The sequence below is a fragment of the Macaca thibetana genome, chromosome 2 (assembly GCF_024542745.1).
Source record: "Macaca thibetana thibetana isolate TM-01 chromosome 2, ASM2454274v1, whole genome shotgun sequence".
NCBI classification, from domain to species: Eukaryota; Metazoa; Chordata; class Mammalia; order Primates; family Cercopithecidae; genus Macaca; species Macaca thibetana.
Genome location: NC_065579.1, coordinates 58,777,166 through 58,804,516, shown reverse-complemented (window position 1 = coordinate 58,804,516; position 27,351 = coordinate 58,777,166). Strand labels below are relative to the sequence as shown.

The following is a 27,351-nucleotide window of genomic DNA, read 5'->3' as shown; positions in this document are numbered from 1 at the left end:
AAAAACAAGGCAACCCAAGAATAGGGCTCACTGCATTTTTCTTTCTTTTTCTTACAGGGTTTTGTCTTGCTACTTCAGTCCTTATTTCTTTAATAACAACCTTTGACATCAGTGCAGTGCCCCGGTTGGATGACTTTGCAATCAGCAGTACCTGTATGCCATGCCCGTCTCTGCTCTGGTGGTTTCCTGCAACGAAATTCCATGAACACGTAGAAACTTTTCCAGATATTTCTGTTCGGCTGCTCCACTGGGCCTCACAGGTTTGCAGGCTGCCTGAGGCTGAGTCTTGGTCACTGCTAGGTGCCATCTACATTTTAGAGCCGATTCACTGGATTTTGGCAGACCCAGCTTGGGGCTAGGGATGTCTGCGCAGGCAGGTTTATACAGATGCATGTTTCAAAAACCCAAGGAAGCAAAGCTAATTGCACGGTGCTTAACTTTAAGACTCACGGTATCTTGCTGTGAATACCTTGGGTTATCTGGCTTCAGTACGTCCCTCAAAAGGATTAGCTTGTTTTCTTTAGATCTCTCTTATCATTTTTGTAGGCGAGCAGGCTCCTACGTTCCCGACAGAGCTGTTGGTTGTGTGTCTCTGCCCAGGCCTGTGCATAAAGGAGCCTTTCGGTGGCCAATCACTTTTCTCATCCCTTTAAAGTACTCTGAGTCAAACGTAAGCAACTATGTATTGGCCCTGGGGAAAAAAAATATGGGAACTTTTTCCCATGTCTTTCTATTTAGGTAAAAGGAAATATTTTGGTGGGATCTGGGCCAATCTGTTTTTATAAGGACCATAAAGCCTTAGGGATGATTCATGAGTATGTAATGAGGCTTCTCTAAATTATTACATATTTTATAATCAAATAATTTTTTATACTAGTGGCATGATTCATTTGGGTGAAAAGTCCATTAACCTCTTTCAGGTGTTGCTGTCAAATGATAGAAAAATATCAAGGGGTTGTAAAAGGCAAAGGGTCCACACAAATATGGCTAACTATTTTTGACAAATGTGAAGAGCAGTTCTGTGGTGCTAGAGCAACTGCATATCCATCAGCGAGGCAAAGCAAAACAACAGCACACAAAAACAAACGAACCATTGACTTAAACCTCATCTTTATACAAAAATCAACTCAAAATTGATCATGGATTTAAATGTAAAATGTAAAACTATAAACTTGCAGGTAAAAACAGGAGAAAATACTCAGAACCTAGAGTTAAGTGAAGAATTATTAGACTTGACACCAAAAGCACAATCCATAAAAGGAAAAACTCATAAATTAGATTTCATCAACATTAACAACTTTTGCTCTATGAAATACCACATGAAGGGGATTTTCAAAAGCAAATTACATTCTGGAAGAAAATATTTGCAAACCACATATCTGACAAAAGACTTATATCTAGAGCATACAAAGAACCCTCCAAACTCAACAATAAAAACATAAACAATCGAATTGGTAAATGGGCAAAAGATATGAACAAACATTTCACTGAAGAGAATATACAGACGGCACATAAGAACATCAAAAGATCATTAGTCATTAGAGAAATACAAATGAAAACCACAATGAGAGACCACTGCACACCTATCACAATAGCTAAAATACAATTAGTGATAACACTAAATGCTGTCAAAGATTCAGAGAAACTGGATCCCTCATAAATTGCTGGTGGGAATGTGAAATGGTTCAGCCACTCCAGAAAAGTTTCTTATAAGACTAAACATTCCAAACTTACTATAACACAGCTATCACACTGTTGGGTATTTATCCCAGAGAAATGAAAATGTATGTTCACATGAAAACTTGCACACAAATGTTTATAGCATCTTTATTTGTAATAGCCAAAATCTAGAAACAACTCAAATATTCCAGAATGGGTGAATGATTAAACTGTGGCATATTCATACTACGAAATACCACTCAGCAAGTAAAAGGAATGAGCTATTGGTCAAAACAACAAGTTGAATAAATCTTGAGAGCCTTATGCTGAGTAGGAAAAAAAAAAAAAAAAAAAAAAAAAAAGCTAATACCAAAAGGTTACATTTTGGAATCTGTATCATTCTATATATATAATATTCTTGAAATGGCAAAATTGTAGCTAGAGAGGAATAACAAATTAATAATTGCCATGGGTTAGAAAAGAAAAAAGGGAAGAAGATGGCTGTGGCTATGAAAGAGTAGAGGTGGGATTCTTGTGATGGAACTGCTGTGTCTTGATTATGGTAGTGGTCACATCAATCAATACATGCAACAAAATTGCATGGAATTAAATATAAATACACAAAAATGAATGCATATAATATGGGTGAAATCTGAATAAGGGCAGGGGCTTGTATCATCATCCATTTCCTGATTGTGCTATTGAACTGTGGCTAGGCAAGATACCATCATTTGGGGACACTAGGCAAAGGGTATATGGAATCTCTCTATTGCTTCTTATACCTGCATGTGAATAAACAGTTATCTCAAAATTAAAAGTTAAAAAAAAAAGCAAAGAAACTCCTCACACATGGGTTTTTCCACCACATGATTCCAGCTGTGACTTTCCTCCAGCCATGACTCGTGGACATAAACTGTTCATTCGGTCTAATAGGCTTCACACTCCCACCTCCCACCTGCCATCACATCTTACATCTTTGCTGACATGAATCTCCACACACACACACATGCTCCCTTAAAGCTCACCTCCTCTAGGAATTCTTCCCAGCCCCTGGCACACAATTATTCATTGAAATTCCACTTGCAATTCAAATCTAAAGCCCTCACTTGACACTTCTAAACTGCTTCACAAACATTTGCACACCGCTTATGATTTCTGCCATATTTTTGTATATCCTATACCATTATTTATTTACTATCTGGAATTGCTTTTTCTACCTAAATGAATTTTTTTAGTGTTATGGACTGAATGTTTGCATTCCTCCCAAAATTCATATGTGGAAATCCTAACTTCCAGTGTGATGATATTAGGACACAGAGCCTTTTGGAGGTGAGCGAGTTGTGATCTTGGAGCCCTCAGAATGGGATTAATGCCCTTATAAGAAGAGGCCAAAGGTAGCTTGCTCTCTTTCCACCATGTAAGGACACTGGAAGGAGAGAGCAGTGGTCCTTCAACTGGGAAGAGGGCCCTTACCAAGAACCTGACCCTGCTGGCACCCTGATCTCAGACTTCAGCCTCTAGAACTCTGAGAAATTAATGTGTGTTGTTTAAGCCACTAAGTCTATGGTCACAGCCTGAACTAAGACATTTAGTTAGGAAACATTATATTACTACCACCATAAACAGAAAAACCTTATCACTTATAATAAAATAGAATGTAGTCTGTAAAAAAATGCAATCAAAATAAAGAATGTTATTACATTGCAGCTGGATATTTAGTGTCCAGAGGCTTGGGATCAGAGTCTTAACTCTTTTCATCTTTTATTGACAAAGATTTAAAAGTATTAGAGAGGTTTTAAAGATAATTTAGCACAAATCTGAGATTTTCTCTTCCCTCCTTTTTAAATAATGAGAAAAGAAATAAGAGGAAATTGAAACAGCAATATACTATGTTTACAAAGTGAATCAGTTATTTAATGTCATATGAGTGGTACTTGTACCTCCTTTGGGAAACAAAGACATAATATGCTGTCCCAGAGTATGAGATACCTCTCTTGCAAGTGTACCTCTTAACTCCCCATCCAGATTATAAGGCCTTTTAGGGAAGGGACTGTACCTGATACAAGCTTGTAAACTCCAGTTATAATGATCAGAATGATGCTTTGTGCACAGTCAACATTGCATAGAGATTAACAATTTCCTTGCTTTAATTTTAAACTCCCAATAGCTACCTTTTCTCTCATAAACCTATTTCCATTTTCACCCTAGCAGCCAAAGCCCTGAGCATGAAAGAAGAAATAAGAGCTTGTAAAGAAAAGGTCAGAAAAGCTACGAAACACACACACGCACACACACACACACAGAGTACAATGGAGTTAGGGAGAAATTAGCATTCCCAAGTAAAGTTGCACCATTGACATCACTTATGGTAGCCACCAGTTAAATCTGACTACGTGAGCCATGAAAGTGGTTCCTCCAGGGCTGAGAACACCTGGAGGTTGAGGCAGTGGTGCCAGTGGAGGGCCAAGGAAGAAACACAGGTGAACCAGGAAAGCAGTTTCTAAAATATGGGACAGGAGCCCTCTCCCATGTGTCCCTCTTTTTTTGTCCTCCAAATTTGGAACTGGGCCCGGGAAAGGAGAAAGAAATGAGAAAGGCAATATTTGTCTGGAACTGAAGTTTCTTTTCATAAAGTTCCAAAAGCAGGTCAATGTCATAAAAGGCCCCAGTTTAAAGGTGGAGGATAGAAACTGTATTTAATAAGAGAACTATTTATCCCTTCGGTTGTCAATACAAATTAAGATCAATTTTAAGTTCAATGTGGTAAGACTGTAAGAAATGCCTCTGAGCAGCTGAGAAGGACAGTTAATGTCTTTCTTGCTTTCCTTCTGTGTCTCAAGAACGATGATTTTCATATTCTTAAGTACTGTGCAATCACATGGTCAGCAGAGTGTAGGAAAAAACAGGGCCATGTGATGAGACAGGTGCTGCCTGCCCCGTCCTGCTGATGAGGCACGGGAGGTCCAGGACACAGAAGCCACATATAGAAGCTTCCACAGCTCTGGGTGGTGGGCAGCCTTCATCTACACCTGTTCAGGATTCATAAACTGCCCAAGTGTGACCTTGGGCAGGTCTTGACCTTTCTGATCCCTTAGTTTCTTTACAGGCTCAGACTTAGGTAATCTCTAAGATTCTTCTAGTCTACATCTGATGTTCTGTGCATCTTAAAAAGTAATTGCTCGAATCATACTATACAGGTAAGGACCCTTCCTCCTGCGCAACTGGCGAGACTCGGAGTCCATGAATTATTCACCAGTTATGAAAGATACCAGGCCCATGAGATTTATGTTATTCTTGGAATATAGCAAACACCTTTATAGCCTAGTTTTAAGTGTTTCTTGGCTTAGGAGGTGATTTGTTGAACACTATATCTTGGACATGTCGCAGTCATCCAAGAATCGTCCAGGTCTAAAATAAAAACTGAGGCCAGAGCTGGTGGGGCTAGAGGAGTGGGAATGCACTGCCACCACTGGGGTGGAGAAGTATTGGGACCACCCAAGTCAATTTGGACAAGGGACACCAGACTACAGTCCAGAGCATATTTTTCTATTCTGATTATTTACAGGAACTTCGTCTTTCTGCTCTTGTTCACGTATTTGCTCACTAGCGCTCTGCAGGTGATGCCGTGAGATGTCTGCCTTCTTCTCACTGGGAACCTTCTAAAGGGATTTCTCCTCCTGTCACTGCCATCTTCTCTTCACCTTTGCCAGAGCTACCTTGGGGTCTAGCTGTATGTGGTGAGACTACAGCTAAGTACAGTATGTGTGTGTTGTGTTAAAAAAACACAATGCATAAAACATTGCCTTTGCCCTCAAGGAGCTCTCAGTGGAGGAGAGGAGAGAAACCAGTAAAGATTACAAAGTGATGTGATATGAGCAAAGATAGAGGCAATCGCTAAGGCTGAACCCAGTCTGGGAAAAGAGCAGAGGATCAGAGAAGATACCCTGAGACAACATCAGCAGGAAAGGTAAAGGGTGGGAGGAGTGGAGGGAGTTCTTCCAGAAATTTGCAATCCAGGCCAGGCACAGTAGCTCATGCCTGCAATCCCAGCACTTTGGGAGGCCAAGGTGGGTGGATCATCTGAGGTCAGCAGTTCGAGACCAATCTGGCCAACATGGCGAAACCTCGTCTCTACTAAAAATACAAAAAAAAAAAAAAAAAAAAAAAAATCAGCCAGATGTGGCAGCGGGTGCCTATAATCCCAGCTACTCGGAAGGCTGAGGCAGGAGTATTGCTTGAACCCGGGGGGCAGAGGTTGCGGTGAGATCCCGCAAGTGCACTCCAGCCTGGGTGACAGAGCGAAACTCTGTCTCAAAAATAAAGAAGAAGAAGAAGTTTGCAGTCCATCAATAAATCTAATGTTAAATGTCTCTATCATGCATTAGTGCTTTTCTAGACAATCCCTCACATCTCCTATTAGTCTAGATTTTCTCAGCGAATACAACACAGCAGTCCTGGTAGGATAGGGGAGGGGTTGCATGTTACAGTGCATGGGAGTACAGCACATGACTAATGGAGGGCCTCTATGGAGCCAGTCTTAGCTTCTTCTCCCTGGCATCCAAAGGCAGCATCTTCAGTCTCACCTGATTCCTTTTCCTTATCCTTACTGCTTATCTATTGTATACTCCCGCATTACAGCATAAAAACAACCCCTCCCCAATGTATGATACATACACATTATAACCTTGCTTTAGAAAAAATTAGTAGGAGTGAGAGGATAGAAAAAATAATTATTTGGTACTAGGCTTAGTACCTAGATCATGAAATAATCTGTACAACAAACCTGTTACACAAGTTTACCCATGTAACAAACCTTTGCATGTACCCCCAAACCAAAAATGAAAGTTAAAAAAAAAAAAAAAAAGAAAAAAGAGTGAGCACACTTATTGGTGACTAGGTCTATAGATCTCTATCTTGGTCATAGAGGGTTTGTGGGCAAGACTGGTCCTTGATATTTAACTACTATTCTGCATTGATCCCACGGTCCTCAACTAGAAAGCATCTTTGAGTAGAGCTCTGGCATTTGTAGCTAAAACTTCCTCACCTTCTTTGGGTATGATGACCCTCTTGCTCTTTATTCAAAAGTTCCCAAAAGATGCCAAAATGTAGCCTTAGTCTAAAGCTAAAGGAAGGGAAATGGTCCATGGGGCCCAGATGTGCAAAAGTGCACAATGTGGCCAGAAATACCTCAAAACGTGGCAGTTAGAAGCAATGACTACTTGGGAGGAGAGGTAGGTGAGCAGTGTGGAAAGGATGGGAGATGAGGCCTCAGTCACATTATTTAGGCTCTAGGCTCTCTTTTTCAGTAATGTTGAGCCATGGAAGGTTTGAGAGTATGATAGTATGTGGTCTCATGCTGTTAAGTCAACACTAAAGTAATGCTTCCAGGGTGCTGAGATCACCTTCTCCCTTATCCCAGTCTGCATTGGCCTGGCTTAGGGGAATTTCCACAGAGAGAGTAGAGTACGGTAGAAAAAGCACAGGCTATGAAGTTAGGAAGACTTGGGTTCAAATCTTGCCACTCCAGCCCACCAGTGGGCACTTTCTGAGTCCCAGTTTCTTCCCCTGGAAACTACAGTTCATCATATTACCTAATAGGGTTGTTGTGAAAATTATAAGAAATATTGTATTTGATGTAACTAGTACAGAATAAATGGCTCAATAAATGGTGATTATTTTTATAATACCTGCAATGCTGTCAGTGTCTAAGGGTTACCACAGACACTGCACAACTCCAAGGACTGCCATCCAAATTTTAACATACGTGGATCATGCCCCTCTAGTGTTGTACAGTGCACAGCACACACAGTTATACGTGGGAGACTTAGACTTCTAACAAGCAATAATTTTCAGAGGACTTCAATGCTATGGGCTGCATGACTATACAATGGTTGGGAATGGCTTTCTCCCTTGCTAAAGAGAAATGAGAGGTTATCTGAATAATGCTTATTTGTTCTTCATCTAGCAAGAAATACCTCCATCACTCCTTAAGTGCCTACTCAGAAAGCAGTTTTGAAAGTTGCAAAGAAGTCCACATATTTTGTCACTGGTGCCACATGCTCTGCCATGGGGCTCATCTATCTTCTTCGACACGTTATTTCTATGGGGTCTGGAACTTGTCTGTGACAAGGCTTTGGAGGCTGGGGTGCAGAATGGCACCATGAAAAGTAATTCTCAGCTACAAAAGCAAGCCTAAAATTTTATCTTTTCAGTTTTGTGATATCATGCACTAAGAAGTCTCACTGGAATCACTCCATCCAAAGCAATCTCTCTCTTCATCTTCTAGGCACTTACGATTAATCTAAAACATCTAGGAGTCTAACTAGAGCTAGAGGAACTCTGAAAAATAAACTGATTTAATTATCTTGTTTTACAAATAAGGTAATAGACATCCAGGTAAATTGGCACTATTAAGCAGTCATTATTGTAAGGACTGGAATAAAGTGCAAGTTCCCAGGAGCAGGGGCTTAGTGGATAAGGACTTAAATCCTTGCCTGCCAGCCTAATGCTTGTGTGATTTGAATACTCGCTGAGTTAATTAGCTTTCTCTGGGGAAAAAAATGGGGAAAACAAAAGCTAAACCAGGCTGGGTGCGATGATGCATTCTTGTAATCCCAGCACTTTGAGAGGCCAAGCTAGGAGGATCGCTTGAGGTCAGGAGTTCGAGATCAGCCTGGTCAAAATGGTGAAACTCCATCTCTACTAAAAATAAAAAAAAAAAAATTAGCTGGGTGTGGGGGCAGGAGCCTGTAATTCCAGCTACTTGGGAGGCTGAGGCATGAGAATCGCTTGAACCCAGGAAGCAGAGATTGCAGTGAGGTGAGATTATGCCACTGCATTCCAGCCTGGGCTGCAGAGTGAGACTCCGTCGTGAAGAAAAAAAAAGAAAATGAAAAGAGAAAACTAAATCAGTTTATATATTTTGAAGTCCCAAATATACCATCCTGCCTCTTGAAGTGTCATTTCACTGTATAATAATTGTACATGTTTAATCACCAAAGTTCCAAGGCAAAACTGTTGAAAAAACAATGCACTGAAAAGCCCTCTGTGTGTCTCTGCTACAGAAGACAAATGAATAGTTTCACTTTGTTTACTCTATTTGTGCTAGAATGTTTTCTTTGGCTGAGAAATTTATAAAATGTAGACTACAAGCATCCCATCAACATTTTGAAATATTGTGTTCTACATGGTTTGCTTTTATAAAATCTCTATGGTTTATTCCAAGATAAACATAAACTTGAAGTAATTTCAGCATTTGACATTTTCCCAAACAGATTCAAATGTTAGTTCAAATAGAGTAACCACTGAATTTTTAGACATCACCTTTTTTAGAAACCTTGCCAGATAAAACACAACCAAGAATGCATGAATGAACATATAAGATATCCCAAAGCCCATATTTCAAACCTCCTGGTTGATTACCTCAATTCACAAACCATGTATTCTTTCTTGGACATAATTTGAGCAAGACTGGATTTCTTATTTCCCATCCCTCCCTAAAGTAACGATAGCAAATCATATTAAAAGAACTATTAAAGGCAGGCATCCTGACAGCAGCAAGTAAAGCTTACAGCAAGGTAAGGATACAGAAAAAATAATAGAGGAAGAAAAAACTCAGAAGCCAAAATTTAAAACTAAAATAGCAAAATGAGGCCTCCAATTTTCAAGACAGATAGTTCCATATGCTTTAATAGCCCCTGAGGATATTTTAACATAGCACAATAGCCGACATTTATTAAGATAAATGAGAGTTGTCAAGTCATTTCTTCAGGTTTAGAAAGTTAAAATAAAGCCTTGACACTTAAATTAGAAAGTTTCAGGTATTAGAAAAAATCACTTGGGTGAAAGTTTTCATTCTCTGACAATGTCAGATGAATGAGGCTTAATTGGGAATATTTCCTGCATTTAGAAATGTTATCAGGCCCATTCTCATAACTTTTTTTCCCATTAATAGCAATTTGGTGGCTTAGCCAAAAAAAAAAAAGAAAGAAAGTCAACCAATTTGTTTTCAAGCTGCCGATTACATGTTTCTTTCCCTCGGCCGTCTCTTACCTGCCTCCTCATTGGTTTGCACTCCCACAAACCCCCATGCGTTCTCGTATAAGTCTAGTTGAAATGCGCATCTTAAGTGTATTTTTTCCTGATGCTTCTCTTCCCTGTCTCCTTGCCTCCTGGTGTAACTAATCACACCTTTACCTGAATTTTATAGCAGTTCCTTCACACTTCTAAGATCACACCAAAAAACTTTACTGTAGTGTTGTCTTCCCTGAACAGATCCCAGGATCATTCAGGGCAAGAAGCCCTGACTCTGCATCCCTGTATCCCCAGAACTGGAACATGGTAGATGCTCCAGCTTCCTGAATAACTTCTGTTTAATTTTCTAGTTTGATTGTTAGAAACTATTTCAATGTTACATATATGGTAATGAAAGAATGTCCTTAAATGTAAGTATATTTTTTCCTTTTTAAAAAACTAATTCTGAATTAACTTTATTGAAAATTCATTTAACTGAAAATACTTTTAAAACACATTCAGTACTTCTTTTGGATAAATGACCATCTGGAATGTAAAATATTGCAAACAGATTTAAGCATTTAATATTTTGCTCAACAGCAACTGGTGTTTGGATAGTCACATCGTTCAAATTACTAAGCTTGGAGACAGAAAGAGCTGACCTTTCTAACACATCCCACTTGTAGAATTGTTTGTGCTGACTCTCACCTCCTTAATCCCAGAGGTAATTAAATAATTCAACAGCCCTTTGGACAGCTTGTTTCATACTTAATGTCCATTGCTGTAATCAAATTAAATATAAAGATTAAGCTACGAAATGTACCTTAGGCTTTGTTTTTTTTAAGGAAATAGTTCACATGGGAGATATTTGTAATAAAAAGTCTCTTGTATACAAACCATATTTTCTTAACCTATTATTCTCCAAATTCCTCATTAATTCTGCACAAAAATGTATATATACCTTGATTGAGGATAGTGATTCAGAGAAGAATGCCAGAATATCATTGAGGATATGCAATTTTATTTAACAACATTATATTCAAAACCACGCTGTCTCCTGCTTCTGGGAGCAAAGTGATTATCTTGTCTGTTGTTATGAATCCTGGAAGTACATTATGGAAAAACCTGTGTAATGATTATATTGTTTAAATGAACACAGTGTTGTAGAAGCTCCTCTTAAAAACATGCACTTTATCTGTTCTGAAATAACAGACTGAATTAGTGAGCTCTCCTGACTCTCCACAAGCGCTCCCTGAGCCTTGTTTCCATGTGCCTGATCCTGCCTCCTGAGACATCAGACCATGTCTGTAGCACCGGAGTCTGTGGCTGTTACCATGGAAAGGGATGGCCTTGCAGCAACTCCATCTCACAATGGAATGGAGGAGGAATAAAACATGAGCTGCCGAGAGCCTCATCCAGTCATAAGTGAGTCTCAGGGCAATGAGGAAAACTCTGACAGGTTCAAAATGAGAGCTGATGCTCATAGACTGACATAAGGAAGGCTGCTTACTTCATCAGTGTTCCACTGCCAGGTGGATATCAGATGACCATCTACAGGTCTCTGAAGTGTCATCGGCCTTCTCAGTGAAACAGGAAAGTTGAGATCCAAACAAAGAAGCCAGAAGAGATTGACCTACCATGTGGCTCAGGAAAGGTCAGGTCAAGGGGTCCAGTTTGAACAAGGGGAATAACATTGAAAGTAAAGGAATGCCCTGGTCTCTCCATGTTATGGAAAATAGCCAAACTCTACCTTAGAAGCTCCGTAACCCTGTTTCAAACACAGCTCTGTGGCAGAAATGGACCTGGGATTCACCATGCCCACTTCTCTTCCTTCCAAGGCATACATTTATAACTACAGTTCCCAGCCTCCCTTGCAGTTGAATGTGGTCATGTGGCTGAATTTCAGTCAACGTTGCCTCTGCCTGCAGGTACCACTTACAGGCCTGGCCCACAACATGGGCCCTCCACCTACTCCTTCCATACTCCTCTCTTGATCCATGTCAATGCTCAACTATGGGCCAGCTTAGAAAACAAAAGATGAAGATGATAGACTTTTCATCAGCCCAAGACCCACCTGACTGGACCCTTCCCACCCCTGATTGGACTTACATAAGTAAGAAACAAACTTTCTCTTTTTTGAAACAAGGTGTCACTGTGCTGTCCAGGCTGGTCTCAAACTCCTGGTCTCAAGTAATCCTCCCGTATCTGCTTCCTGAGTAGCTAGGACTACCATTGTGAGCCACCACTGTACCCAGCTTGAAATAAACTTTCTGATTTCAAGGTATTGAGGTTTCAGGATTTTGCAGCTAGGGTTACCTTTAATAAAAACAATGCACTTTATTTTGTAGAAGGCATTCACCTACAACCTATCCACAATAAGCATTTGGGAGCCGTTCCTGGATTGGAAACCAGAGCCAGATATCTGGCGGGAAGCCTAGTTTAATTTTTTGGAGACTGAAGAAATATTTGGCAAGTTTCTGTTTGAAATTAGGTCACAATGTGTGTACCAATGCACAAAAAGTTCCTAATTTCTCTTGCCATGGAATGGAGGTATTTCTCTAAAACTGACACCTGATGACATTTCACATACCTGGGGAGGCTGTTGGGGAAAGCTGTGTTTCAACTGCCATCTCCAAAGAAATATGAGTAAGTGCTCCTCAAAACCGTGTTGTTTCCTCCTCCCATGCAGCAAAAACACACAATACAATGGTAAAAATCCCTGGCAGGAAATTAGCACATGCCGTTCAGTGACAACCACAGTCTACAATTTGAAAGACCCGGGCAGCTATTGCTGTCTAGCTCTCAGAGCTAGGATGAGAAGAAGGTGGCCAAAGACTGACTTAAACTCAAATTCTGAAATTGAATTAAATTTATCTTATAAGGGATGCCACTTGGGTGCCTCCTCAGGCCTCTGCACTTACACAGATCTTTCGATGGAAACAGCTCCTGTGGGAGAAAAGCCTGAGGAAATATAAAAATCCATAGTTCACCCTATGACACAACACTTTGCTATCCACCCAAGTGACTTTCCAACGTTTCAGCCTCCCAGCCTTTTGATAGACAGGTGCAGGGCAAGAAGCAAAGACTTCAAACGGGAGGGGAAGACATGACTGCCACATCTTGAGTTACAGAACCTTATGGTGTGGTAGAAAGTGAAGGTGAAAAGTGAAATTACTAAAGTGGCATCTTTGTAGTGATCTATAATCAACCCAAACGAGGGGGGAGACATTCTGTTGAGCTAAGATGTGCATCTGCAGTCTGCAGCCTGATTCTCCAGATTCAAGTACTGGCTTTAACACATACTTAACCAGCTAACGTTGGGCAGGATCATTTTTAAGGCTCAATTTCCTTCCACAAAGTGGAGATCATAAAAATAGGCATCACATGCACATGGATCACTGGGAAGGAATCAATGGAATATCTAAGGAACGTGCTAGCTATATAATAAATAATCAATAAACAGTTGTTGATATTAGGAAAAGAAGAGAGATGTCATGGACTTTGGTCAGCTCACCCAGGAAGGCTTGTTTAAGGTCAAGGAATGAAGCATGGCTGTATCTACCCCTATGTTTACTAGAAAAACAGATTAGGGGTGACCACGCTCTTAAGCCGTGTTCTAAGCTGACTTAGAGCCCATGTCCAGTGCAGAAGGTAATAAAAATAATAACGAACACATAGATGGTGGTTTATAACATACAGAGTATTTTCACATATACTTTGGATCTAATCTTTAAAATCCTAGAAGATGGATAACATAGATGTTTTCATTTCTACCATATAGATGACAAAATCAAGGCTTGGAGAGGAGAGGTGTTTTGCTAAAATCCACACAACCTGCCAGAAACAGAGCTAGGATTTAAATCTAGGCCTTTCTATTCCAGAGACAAGAGATGGATCCACTGTGCATGGAGAGAGGAAATGTGAGACAGACAAGGTGTTTGATCCATGTTAATCAGAAAAGATTTTAAACCAGGGTATGAATGAAAATCTTAGAAGAACAAGGTTCTAAATGAAGCAAGGAGGGAAGCAGCATGTCAAGACCATTTGCTAAGGCTTGGAGAATTTTCCCAAGCTTAAGAACTCATAGAGGGACTTTTAGCTAAAGGAAGATCAGGGAGGCAAAATAACAGAGGGCCTGATGGCACTTCAAAGGGAAATAGCAATTATGGCTTTTGCTGAAGGCCCCTTCCTATGCACTCAGCACTATGCTAAAACTTTTATGGATATTATCTTATTTAATCTTCTCAACTCTACGAATATGTAACCCTGCTATTCTGATTTTACTGGTGAGAAGACTGAGGTTCCAGGTCACATAGATTGTAAGGGGTTGAATTTAGACCTAAGTCAGTCTGACATCAGAATTTATATTAATGTGTCCCCAGTTTATATATCCATGGCGACTTACAGAGGATGCAAGAGGCACAACGTCTCTAACTGGCTAATACCACAACTGCACAACAACGTGAAAAGTAAATGTGAAAACTTAATAAGCCAAGCTGTATAAAATACAACTAAGCTGTATAGCTAAGGCTAAATTTAAACTCATGGTATGATATCACCACACCCCAGAGAAGCAGAGTATTCAGTACATAGAGACAGAACTAGAAAGGTTGACCTTGGATATGGAGTAGAATAACAAAGGCTCAAAGAGATAACCTGGAACATACTTGAGCATATTCAGCAGGGAGGTAGCTCAGGGAATATTTCATCCCCTTAATGGGAAAAGAAGAAAAAAAATCAAAAATTGACAGAAAATGAATAGGCAGAACCACACTCTCCTTCACTGAAGGATATGGGTTGTAACAAGACTATGAGGTTATTGTATGGATTAAACAGAATGACTGTAAAAAGCCCCTGGAAGACAGCATGATGCTTTATCAATGCTTAATAATTATGAAGGAGATGAAAGAAATAGTCCTTTGTGTATCATCTTGAGGATTTTTGTCAGATCTGAATTCCACCACTACTCATTGTTAGTGAATGTTTTCCTATAAATTGCCTCATGTATTTTAAACCTTATCCTTGTGCCCTGCTATAATAGCCATGAATTCATAGATTTTAGGTGTATGTTATACATTTCTTCCTAATAGTCATGAAAATGAATTATCAACCCATTGAAAGATTTAATTTCCACATGCCCCCAAAAATCATCTCTGGCACAATTAGAGTGCCATAGTTTGGGAAACATTGAAACCATGTAAAGAAGCCAGACAAGGAACCAGGAGACCTGGGATCTGGGCCTAGATGATCATGCATGTCACCTTTATGAGGTAAATTGTCTCACAGGAAAGTAGGAGAACACCGGCTCTACGTTGTGTGAAGGCAAATGAGATAATGCACGAGAAGACATTTCATAAACAAGGATACTACAAATTGTGGGTATTTGTGTTACTCTGTCTCCTTCTACTAAAGAACACTTTTTAAAAAATTAAACATCTGTCAGTAATCAACCAATCACTAAAATAACACACTCTGAAAATCAAAGAGAAGTTTTCTCCTTCTCATACAACTTCAAAACAAAGCATCACTTCATCCCCTTTTTCTTTCAGAGATACTTCAATTGCACTGTCTCTATAAACAACACAGTGTGCCCCTTTGGTCAGGTTTATGTCATTATACCCCGCAGGCTCAAAGCTGGACAAAGCTCAAGGGATCATCTCATCTAGCCTCATTATTTTACAGAGGAGGCACTGAGTTCCGGAGAACTTTAAAAATCTTACTTATGACCACACTACAAAATGGGATTTGAATCATGACTCCCGGCCCCCCTCAACCAATTTTCCTACTGTTACATGAGCCCATTCCCTGGAATGGCAGAGAGATCTCAGAGAAAGAGGAGCCAGAGCTTACGCTCTATCTAATTTATCAATGGCCAGTTAGGAAAGAACCCTATGGGCAAGTCAGAAGACCAAGATAGAGGCACTGCCTTCTAGGTGTGTCCACAGTCATTCAGAAGAAACCAGGCGCGCACACACACACACACACACACACACGCTAAATGAAGAGGAAATCTAAAACTTTCTCAGTTTTAGATTTCCTTTAGTTTGGCTCAGTTTTGTCAAGATAACCAAAAAAGCAGTCACAGGGTTGCAGACTGAACAAACCCCTGTGCATTTGGCTGCTCCTGTGAAGTGATATGCCTGTCCAGGGATGTCCACTTCCAACTCATCACCCTGGTGGTGCAGTTACACAGGGTAATGGCAGCCTCATGCCCAAGTCAAAGGACATCATCACCATCTTTAGTGACCATGGCAACTCCAACACTCCCCAGAGGCTGCTGCTGGGACACTGTAACTTTCTCTGGCTACCTAAATCCTGTCCTGTTGATGTTCACCCTTCCACTCCTAGCCCAATCATTCAGTGGTCCAAGATTTTCTCTAACATGCAAAACAACAGAACGATGAGCTAGGAGGCAATCTTTCTAGCATATAACTAAAATCACAGTAAACTACATAAAAATGTCCTCATATTCCAATATCTCTGAAAAAATACTTCTATGTGACTGCTCATACAAATATGACATGAATTACAGCCTTAGGGAGAATGTGTCTGCTCTAAGAAATAGATATCTTTTAGAAAAGGAAGAGCTTTCTCTTCAACAACAACAAAAAATGAATTAATAGCCTTTTCTAGGAAAAAAAATATTGGTTTGAATAATTTAGAGTTATTCCATTGTAGCTCACTTCCATCCTTCCATACTCCATCCCAGATACCATCTTACTGATGCTGTCCACTATGTTCCAGGAATGTGGAAAAGGAGGAAAGTGGCAGAGAGGAGCACCAAAATTGGTTGAGTGTCTAATCTACACCAGATGATTTACATCATTTCATGGGATCCTTACAGCAGTCTTATGAGCTAGATATTTTTATGCCCATTTACAGAATCAGTGTGAGCACACTCCAGAAAAGAGAGGCATCCCTACTTTTGGCATCTCCAATAACAGTCTCATGATAATAGCAAGGGCATAGATCATGCGTCAGGAATGATGCTAAGACCTTTGTATAATATCATATTTACTACTGTATGTGCCCACTGCTGTTCTGTGAGCTTTACTTACTTAAGTCATTTGAGCTCCTATAACAACCCTAAGGTATTACTGCCATCATTACCCACTTGTTATAGCTGAGAAGACTAAATCACATAGCTGGTAAGTGGTAGAGCCAGGGCTTGAACCCAGAAGCCTAGCTCCAGGATCTGTGGCCTCAACCAAAACCAACTGCTTCTCTCAGGCAAGGGGCTTACCTAGAGCCTCCAGGCTAGTAAGTGGTACTGCTGAGATGCAGTCTGCTGGCCACCAGACTCCAGAGCTTCATTTTCATCACCAGGCCCAACTACACTTCACTTTGCCAAAGCTAATACCTGCATTTGATACCCAAGAGGCTCCCCCTCCTTGGGGATCTGAGGATGATTTTGCTGTATTCTTTGCATTACACACATTCTCTCTCCCCTGGACTCCTCCCCTCTGCCTAAAAACATCCACAGATCAACTTTCTCCTACAAATTTCCCCCCAGACTCTACTACAGACTTCAACCATCATCCTCTCTCCTCCTCGGCATTGCCTCTTCTTGAGACTGGCCTGCACATACTGCCTGTCCTCTATGCCTCCCCTCTACCCAACTCCCCAGTCTCCAAAGTAGTCAAATGGCCTCCTCTCCTCCTGTTCTCCTGGCCACACTCCCAGATCCAGCCTGCAAGAAACTTTGAAGGATGCTGTCAGTAGCCTCGTGAACAGAAGCAGCTCTCTATCTTCACTTCCTGCCCCCTTTATCTGCACCTCTGCTCACTCTTCCCTATGCATGGATTGCCTTCCCCTCCCCATATCCTCCTGCTCAAATCCTGCACATCTTCCAAGTCCATATCCAATTACTCCTAGGCCGCAAGCAACTAGAATCTTTTCAAATTTCATCTTTGTGTCACCTACAAGGCCTTGTACAAACAAGAATCTCAATCAATGGCTGTCGAATGTTTACTCACTGACCTCCAGCTTGATTCTTAACAAGAATATCTTCTTGCATAAACTTCTTGCATCAATTCAGATTCTTTCATAAACTCAGCCAAAGGCTTCTAAGCTCTTGGATCTCCTGCTGCCTGTTGGCAGGAACCAAGTCTACCAAATTCACCTGGAAAACTAACTGCCTTTTCTCACACAGAACCACATCTGGCCTTCTAGAAGCAAGTGTGAGTAAACACTTTCTTGGAAGTCAAGCAGTTTTGAGAGCAGAGAGAGAAAATATTAGGAGCGAGTCTCAGTATAACTACTGTCCTAGATAATAAGAAACATTCATTAAGGTGGTAAAAATCAGTATTAAAATGCTATAGCTAAATTTTCACTCACATGTCACTTTGCCCTATTAAATGTTCCTAGTAACTCTAATTTAATAGGTTCAGTCAACTATCATTTGAAATGTGAATACAGATAGTGTTTAAAAGCTCTTTGTATACTATTTCCAAATCACTCTTCCTCAGCAGGATGGTATCCTACGAATCCTTAAAAAGCTTTTGGTGAGGACACACAAAGGTCTCTTATAAAATATTAATTGAGCACAGCAGGATGCTAGGTGCTCTTGGTGCTAGGTGAAGTATACACTTTTGTTGGGGATTTTTGGAATCATCCATCCTTAATTTCTTCATAGGGTTTAAATGCACCATGTACAGTATGGGTTATATCTCAAGCCCTATTTTACAGAGTGTGAAAACAAAGCACATTACTCTTTCAAATCACTGCACATTATCTCATTTAAGTTTTGCAACAGTTTTTTTTTTTTTTTTCCCCCAGATGGAGTCTTGCTCTGTTGCCCAGGCTGGAGTACAGTGGAGCAATCTCGGCTCACTGCAACCTCTGCCTGCGGGGTTCAAGCAATTCTTCTGCCTCAGCCTCCTGAATAGCTGGGACCTCAGGCATCAACCACCACACCCAGCTAATTTTTGTATTTTTAGTAGAGACAAGGTTGGCCAGGCTGGTCTTGAACTCCTGACCTTGTGATCTGCCTGCCTTGGCCTCCCAAAGTGCTGGTATTACAGGCATGAGCCACCATGCCCGGCCTACAACAGTTGTTTACAATGGTATTGGTCCCCTTTTGCAGTCAAAGAAATTGAAACCTGGAAAAGTTCATTAAATAACCCAACAATTTGTTGAGCTATAAAACTCAGTGTTAAAGATTCCATGTAAACATTATGTAGTACAGAGAAAGCAATGAGATAGGCATTCTTGAATATTGATAGTGAGAAGGTATAATGAGAAAAATGTTTCCAGAAAGCAATTGGATAATATTCATTAAGAATAAATAAATATATATATTTGCATATCTATGTATATGTGTATATGTATATGTTTATCTATACATATATATAATACATTCATCCATTAATTGAACTTCTAGAAATAGAGCCTCGGTCAGGCGCGGTGGCTCACGCCTGTAACCCAACTCTTTGGGAGGCCAAGGGGGGCAGATCACTTGAGGTCAGGAGTTCAAGACCAGCCTGGCCAACATGGTGAAACCCCAACTCTACTAAAAATACAAAAATTAGCCGGGCATGGTGGCACCCACCTGTAATCCTAGCTACTTGGGAGTCTGAGGCAGGAGAATCACTTGAACCCGGGAGGCAGAGGTTGCAGTGAGTTGAGTTCGCACCACTGCACTCCAGCCTGGGCGACAGAGTGAGACTCCATCTCAAAAAAAAAAAAAAAAGAAATAGAGCCTAAGAAAGTAAGCAGAAATATGGTTAAAATGATACAAAGATAATTATTGTAATATTATATCTAATAATGATAAATAGTATCTAAAAGAAGAATGGCTAAGCAATAATATGGTCATAAGATGTAGTCCTTAGAAAATGTTAAATTGTTTTTAAGACAATAAAATAGATTGTCGTAATATTAAGTGAAAAAAGGAATGATATGATCATATTCTGACTTTCACCCATAATCCAAAAAAATGTTGGGGAAAGCATGCCAAAATATTAACAATGGTGGCCTTTTCTGCTTTATATTTTTCTGTTTTCAAACTCTAGTACAAAGTTCAGATGTTACTTTTGTAAGTAGAAAAAAAAATGTTATTCAAAAACAATAATTTTTTTAAAAAACATGCCCACAGTTACATAAGCAGTAAGAAGAAAAGCCAATCCTTTGCCTTCAACTCCAGAACTCTGGCCCCTGCCCCATCCTCCCTCGGTGTGCAGGGCCATGAACTGTCACCTTAAAAACATCAGTATCACAGAGTTATCAGTCAACTCTGAGATGAACAATAAATCTGTATTAAGCAAAGTATATTAGATTGTTTCACTATATAGTCATATGTAAATACAGCCCAGAAAAGGAGTCAGATCTACTTACCACAAACCTAATGTGCATTCCCTATCCTGCTGCCTGCAATTTTACTTCTTAAATATACCAGGACTGCTGAATCTCCCCCACCTCTAAGGCTTTCTTCCAATCATTTAATAATACCCTTTGTTTCAAATATAAGTTACCATAGAATCTGGACATAAAGCAATCCTCAAATTCCTCAGGAACTAGAATTAACCTGATGTAAAATATTTTTATTCCATCTTCCAAGAAAGGAAACAAGTTTGAGTTCACTAGCAATTCCTTACTGATGAACATTAACCGAAGACCCACAGAATTATTACCAATAGCAAATGTGTCATGTCTTCAAGGACTCTTCAATACGTTTCATATTCTGTCTCATAAGTAATGTTTCACAGGTGGATAAAGTTGTTAATATTTTATAAGTTAATCACATTTATCTTCCACATACAAGTTTCTAATGGAGATACCACTCGCGGGCCATGCTATTGGAAGAAAGAACAATTGGAAGTCCAAGAAAATTTTCTGTGACTTCTCAACGACTGACATTTACGAATGAAAGAAAAATTTGGGTGACTTGGGGGATCGCACACTCTATCTCTTACATTAAAATTGGAAGAGATTGCACCATCAGATATTGTCACTGTGCAGGAATCTCAAGGACTCCACAGAGGAATGCAGTTCCAACATTTGAGAGGTAAAAAAGTTGCTGGCAATGAGAAAAACTGCCTTAGTTTCCTGAGCTATGCAAACATTGAACTCTGTAATAAATATATTTAATTTAAAAATAGAGTTAGTTCCAACTACACATACTCGTTTCTTCCTGGAAATAATCATGCTGCAATAATAAAGAAGGATGGGACATCTTTAATTTTTGATGATGTGAGACATACCTTCACTCTTTTTCAACCCTTTCACTAAACAAGGCAAACACAATGCTATTGTCAATCAGTGATGAATAACACTGCCGCACAGATTATCATAGGAGACATTAATTCTGGATCATGTCTAATCCAGTCTTTTCTGATTACAGAACAAAATATTATTGCTTAAGTGAAGCAGAAAAGAGCAGATATTTGCTTTTCCCCAAAAGTTTCTTGCTAAACTTGGTTACGTTAACTAATAAGCCACTCTGACTTGTTAAATGTTGTTCGAATGTCAGATAATAAAGAATTCTATGGTCTTGTATTAGACTCTTTAAAGGAAATTTCTGGTGTATTGTAAGTCAAGGAAAATGTTATGGAAGAAAACCATTTTCAATGCTTTCCTTTGCCACTTAACTCTTTTTCCTAGAGGCTCTTTAATAATAGCTTTAAGATTTGTAGATGTGAGATATCTAATAGTTTGAAATATGAGATATGTAACGAGATACACCCCAACACTAACAAGCTCATTCAAACTTTCTTTAAATGAGACTATTCTCCTTGGGTCTTCCTCTCATGTACCCCAAATGTGAGCCCAACAGCATATACAAGAGCTTCAGACAAACCACTCTGGCCATGAATACCAAATATATTTCACAGAACATTTCCAGAAGCTTTATTTTGTGCTAATTTTTAAACGTTGATTTTTGAATAATAGTTTAGGTTTTAAAATATCTATTTATTGCTGCCTTGAGAAAGAGAAAATGAAAATTAGTTGAGGAGTTTTAAAGTGTATGGTACAAGTTTTTAGTCTATATGCACAAGTTAATTCAATTACTAAGTTTTTCTGTAGTGTCTCTTGGAATTAGAAATATAGACAGAAAGGCAGCTCAGAGTCCACTGGATGCTTTGATACAGGCTGCATTGCAGAATTTCAGTGCTACCATACAGTCACTACAAAAGGAGTTTTCCATACTTTGATCAAGTAATTGGAACCATTTTTCATCTCAAATGAATTTTTATTACCATTTAATAAGATAGCTATTCTAGGCTTTATTTTCACAGCACTTTTTCTTCCAAAATTATCTCTAATTCCTAAGAGATTTTTTGCACAAATTATAGAAAATAAGCATCCTTAAATTTCAGGACGCCAGACACTTTTTACTCAGTACGTTTTGCCTTGGAACACTGGGATTTGTGAAATTATCCTTCCTCTGCTTTATTTGAAGCTGAGGCTGAGAAAAGAACAGAAAGAAAACCCATAGAGATTTGCCTTACATTTATCTCTTTTTTAAAAGGTACCTTTTTCTCCTGATGTTATCTGTCTTCGACACTGGACTCAGATCCCTATGTTGCTGGTCAGTATCTCCCATTCTGCATCCCTATAGCCAGCCAGACCCCTCATTCAACAAGTTCACACTACTCAACTACACACTTTCAAACAGGCAAAACAAATGTGCTTCCCTCATCCCCAAGTTCTCAGAGTAAAGGAAATGCTGAAAGATTACAAACTCTTTTTTGCAGTCATTTTGGAAGGGAGCATTTTCCTGCCATCTCTGAACTCCTCTGATTTTTACTTAAGAAAAATCATAATGCTCTTTTGTGCGGTCAGCTCCTAAGCATCCACTGCCTCCCTGTAAGGGGTCTTTTCTGAATAACCATGCAGGGAACATTATTTGCCATTTGCACCAAGATCCTGCTCCTTGTGGTTACACATTCTGAAGTGCCAATCATCTCCAAGGCAATTAGAGCCGTTAAGATTTCCAGCTGCACAGGAAAAGAAATCAAAGTGCTCTCCAGAGCACCTTCGAATGGCGTCTCCCAAAGCCCGCGCAGAGCAGGGGCAGCTTACCTGTGCGGCATGCCCGTGGTGCAAGCGGTGGTGTGCTCGCTGGACAGGTCGCAGAGCTTTAGGTACCAGTTCATCTCCACTTCGCGCAGCAGAGCCAGTTGACGCGCCCTGAGCTGGCTTTCCCCTGAAGGGCTAAGGCTGCTGTCTTTAGCATTTTCTGAGGCTTTCTTGGGAGATTTGTCTTTCCCTGCTACAGAAAACCCAGACTGTCTCCTTAACTTGGTGTTCTCCTCTGAGATCTGACTCCCCGCTGCCCCTGTCCGGGCTGCCAGCATCGTGGAGATTTGTGTCTTTCAGAGAAGACTGGAAGTCACTGTCATCAAAGTAATCTGAATTGATTTTTCTGCTTCTGTCTCCCTCCCTCGTCCCTGCCCACTCCACCTCTCTTAACCTTATCCTGCCACAAAGCTGTAATTGAGCCCAGTCTGTGGCTTGGGATGAAAATGTATCTCTAACCTTTCCTAATGAAGAGGTAAGGTGGCCACTACCTGTGATATCTTGAAACACGGAAATTTTAAAAACAACTCCCAACAACTTTGTAATACTGCAGTTTGGCAGTGGCTGTTTCTTCTGCAAAGTTAGGACTTTTGCTTTATTTAATAATGACAACTCTGAACCTTTGGTCATATAGGTTTGGTAAATTATATTTGATAATCATGTTAGGTTATAAAAGATTTCTGGAGGCTCATTAGCCATTCCTGATTAGAGTCCCTTTGGAGTTTTAAAAGTTTTCATGTGAATTTCCTCAAATAAGTTTAACAGTATCAATGCAAGGGGAAGATTATCTCTCTTGTGTAAACCTTAACATTTTACATTTATTTTATATTTCTTTGAATGTCAGTGAACCACATAACGTATGTCAGGCACTCTTTCATTCCTAATGTGAGAATGGTAAGCCCTCATAACTGATTCAGTAACTGCCCCTCCCAGCACTTCTGACAAATGGAAGCCATGAGAATTACCTGATAATTGGGAAGACGAAGGCCAAAGTTGGTGTGAAAAAACAGAAGAGTGGGAGGGAATGGTGGGAGCCTGTATGTCCATGGATGTGTATGTGTATGTCCAGTGTACATGAAAACTAGTTTGGGAAAAAGAAAGAAAGCCAAGTTGATGGTCTATGGTTAAGATGCATGGGGTTGACCCCCACACACCCATGGATCTGACTCTGTTTTAGTTTAGGAGATAATGATGTCAGGGTCCACCTAGGGGTCTATCACAGAGTTGTTTAGTGACCCGTTAAGCACCGGGTACCTTCCCCCTCAATCAACTTAAGTCTCTTCTGGATCAACTGTCTCAGTGTCTGCTGCATGTAAAGAACTTGGGAAGGTTCATGAATTTTTCTTTCCATGACAAGACCGTAGGTTAAAAATTATAGAGGTATAGCAAGGCCTTAGAGCCCCTGAGAAGAGCAGGAGAGGAAGGAGGAAAGAAGCATGTCTTATTAAAGAGATAGGAAAGTGCAGTTAGCTCTTCTGGAAAGTCTGTCAAGGTCTTTGAGGATCCTTATGGCTGTTAATTAACCAATATCAATATTAACCAATTATCAGCTATGTGGGCTTTTGCATATTTGGGTAAAAGCTGTTTGATATCAGTGTCCAGGATAGTCTAGGATTAGAACTGTGACCACCAACTAATGTGCAGCCTGAAGCATGTATCAAAGGAGGCAGCAGATATCAACTAGCAGGGTCAGTCCCATCTGACACTGTCGGGTCTCAGGAACTGTTAGCACCAGCAGGTGACAGCCTCTTCAACTTCTCTCTTTGCTCCCATCCCTTGAGTCATTGAGGAGTTCTGGCAACATTAAATGCATAGCAACCAGACTCCCCAAAGTGCAGACTGGAGACAATCCCCCCAGTTTAATATTCTTGGAGATGTTTCAGTAGGGGGCTCTGCAATGGAACTGTGGAAAGGGCACTATGTTCATTCAGCCAAGGAGACACAGGGCTTCCCAATGTCCTTGGTTTGCAGGGCTGTTGTGTTTAAGAGCTCTGCTCTGGAGTCAGACTGCTTGGGTTCAAATCCTAATTCCATCATGTACCAGTTCTGCGATCCTAGACGAATTTCTTAAATCCAGTATGCTTTATTCCCTTCATCTATAAAAATAGAGATAATTATCTACTTACTCCTTTCATTGCGAGGTGGGGTCTGTTTCTCAGCCCCTTGAATCTGGGTGAGCTTCATACTACTTTGATGTAAAACGTGGTGGAATTGATACTATGTAACATTCACAGTTAAGTCAGAAAGACCATGCAGCGTTCACCCACCACTCTTGGAATGTTCATTCTGTAAGGAATCCGATTACCTTAACATTGCCTTGCTGGACAGCCACTTGCAGGTGCTCTGATCAGTAGCCCCAGCTGAGTTTCCAGACGACAGTTAGCTTGGGCACTATCCTTAGATGACTGCGGTCCCGGCCCACATCTGACTGCAACTGCAAAAGACATCCCAAATTACAATGACCAACTCATACCCTCCCAAATTCCTAACCCACAAAATTGTGAGCTAAATATAATGTTTGCTTTATCACTACCATTAAGTTTTGGGATTTTTTATAGTACACAGGAATAATGAGAACACTACTTATATCTTTATTATAAACATTTAACAATATATGTGTGACACTTAGAACAATTTCTAGCATTATTAACATTCAATAAGTATTAATATTTATTCTCCAGGTTAGAAACCATTGCATCAGTAGAATCTAAACTTTCTGCTTCTGCTTCCCTTTTAAAAATTTGGAAAACTAAGTATTAACTTCAACATTTTTAGGTATACAAACAACATTTTTCATCATAAATTAAGTAGTCACGAGCCACATGATGACATTTCAGTCGATGACGTACTGCATACACCAAGGTGGTCCCATAAGATTATAATGGTGCTGAAAAATTTTTATAACCTAGTGACATCATAGTTATCATAATGGTGTAGTACAACCATTACCTTTTCTATATTTAGATACACAAGTACTTACCATTGTGTTATAATTACCTACAATATTTAGTACAGCAATATGCTAGACAGGTTTGTAGCTTAGTATCAATAGGCTCTACCATATAGTCTAGGTGTGGAATAGGCTATACCATCTAAGTTTGTGTCAGTGCATTCTATGATATTCCCACAAGTATGAAATTGTCTAAGGAGGCATTTCTCAGAAAGTGACCCTGTTGTTAAGGAATGCATGACCATAGTTGCAAAGGATGCAACATCTAGCATATTGTACATAGTATTATTTTTAAATAAAGTGGTTACATCACTATCTTAAGTGTATCCAGTGAAATTTAAATCCCATAGCTATTTGATATCTATCATTATCCATTTTAAAAATTCATGAACAAGCTCTTCTTTAGCAGCTGGAAATTTAACGTTCTTCCTCTTTCTCCCTGAACTAATTTTTTCCAGTCAATTTCTCACCCAGAATTTTATTTTAATATGTAATATTTGTATGCTTGACAGTGTCTTACAGATGACCCTGTCAAATAATTTTGATGCAATGAAAGTATTAACATAAATAAAAATTTAAATTATTTTTTATGACCATAAGATTAAGTGTTATCAGATATCCTAGGGATTGTGTCATCTTGACAACTATAATCAGACATAATTGATCAAATGCAGATTTTATAAATTTTGATAAACTTTGCTTAACATAAAAATAAATTTTTTTGAAAATCTGTCTTTTAATGGCTTCTATAGGGCTGCGATATTTTTTCTGAATTAGGTCATGTGTTCATGGAGGAATGTTATTTATTGGGAGACTGAGACAGGTAGGATTAAGCATTAATTCTATTCTCTTTATGTTTTCATTTTTAAAGGTATGTGTTGTGAGAAATCTTGTTTACATAAATAACTTAATGAAAATGGAACTTTTTAATTATAGTAAAATCATTCAGTCCTTTGAATGTCTTCTCAAATATACATACAAATCACAGTGATGTGTCATTTTTAAATGATATATGTATATTTCATTGCTGCATAATAGATGTACATCTATTCAGGGTACATGTGATAATTTAATATATTCGTTTAATCTGTAAAGATCAAATCAGTGTACGTGGGACATCCATCACCTTAAATATTTGTCTTTATGCTAGAACCATTGAAATTCTTCTCTTCCAGCTATTTTGAAATACACAATACATTATTGTACACTATAGTACCTGTACTGATCTAATACTAGATTCATGATACATTTTTAAATATAAATATAAAAATGATGATGTATCCACCCCCAGCTGAGATGGAGAGCTTCTAGAAGGCTATGACAGAGGAGTGAAATGATCAGAGTTACATATTCGAAAGATCACTCTGGCTACGGTGCTGAGGGCAGGTCATTGGGAGTCAAAGGAAGAAGAAAGGAGGGTGATTTGGAAGCTATTGCAATGATGTCGGTGGAGATGAGGGTAGCTTAGAACAGGTTGGTGAACACCGGTGGTCAATGTGTATATATGTTTTGCAAGTAGAAAGGATAGGACTTCCTGGTTGATTGGTACAAGAAAAGTAATACAAAAGAATAAGGGGAGTTGAGAATGTCCCAAAGGATCATGGCCTGAGCCACTTGCTAGGACTGAGAAGATGTAGGAGGATGAATATTTCTGGGTAGGTGTGGAGTAATCAAAGGGTTGTTTTGTATTTTTTCACAGATTCACCATG

The 27,351-nt window shown here is 39.5% G+C and overlaps 1 protein-coding gene across 2 annotated transcripts in view; it reads right to left on the bottom strand.

The window, feature by feature from the left end:
* KCNAB1 (potassium voltage-gated channel subfamily A regulatory beta subunit 1) overlaps positions 1-23,111 on the bottom strand; it is a 420,994-nt gene extending 397,883 nt beyond the window's left edge. Inside the window, exon 1 of one of the 2 annotated variants that reach the window (XM_050779874.1) lies at positions 22,696-23,111. In XM_050779874.1, the coding sequence (XP_050635831.1) occupies positions 22,696-22,970 (275 nt within the window). In that variant the 5' untranslated portion in view covers positions 22,971-23,111. Of the gene's footprint in view, positions 1-151; positions 672-22,695 lie in introns of those variants that run through there. The other variant, XM_050779875.1, reaches the window with a different exon arrangement.
* Between the last annotated feature and the right edge of the window lie 4,240 nt (positions 23,112-27,351).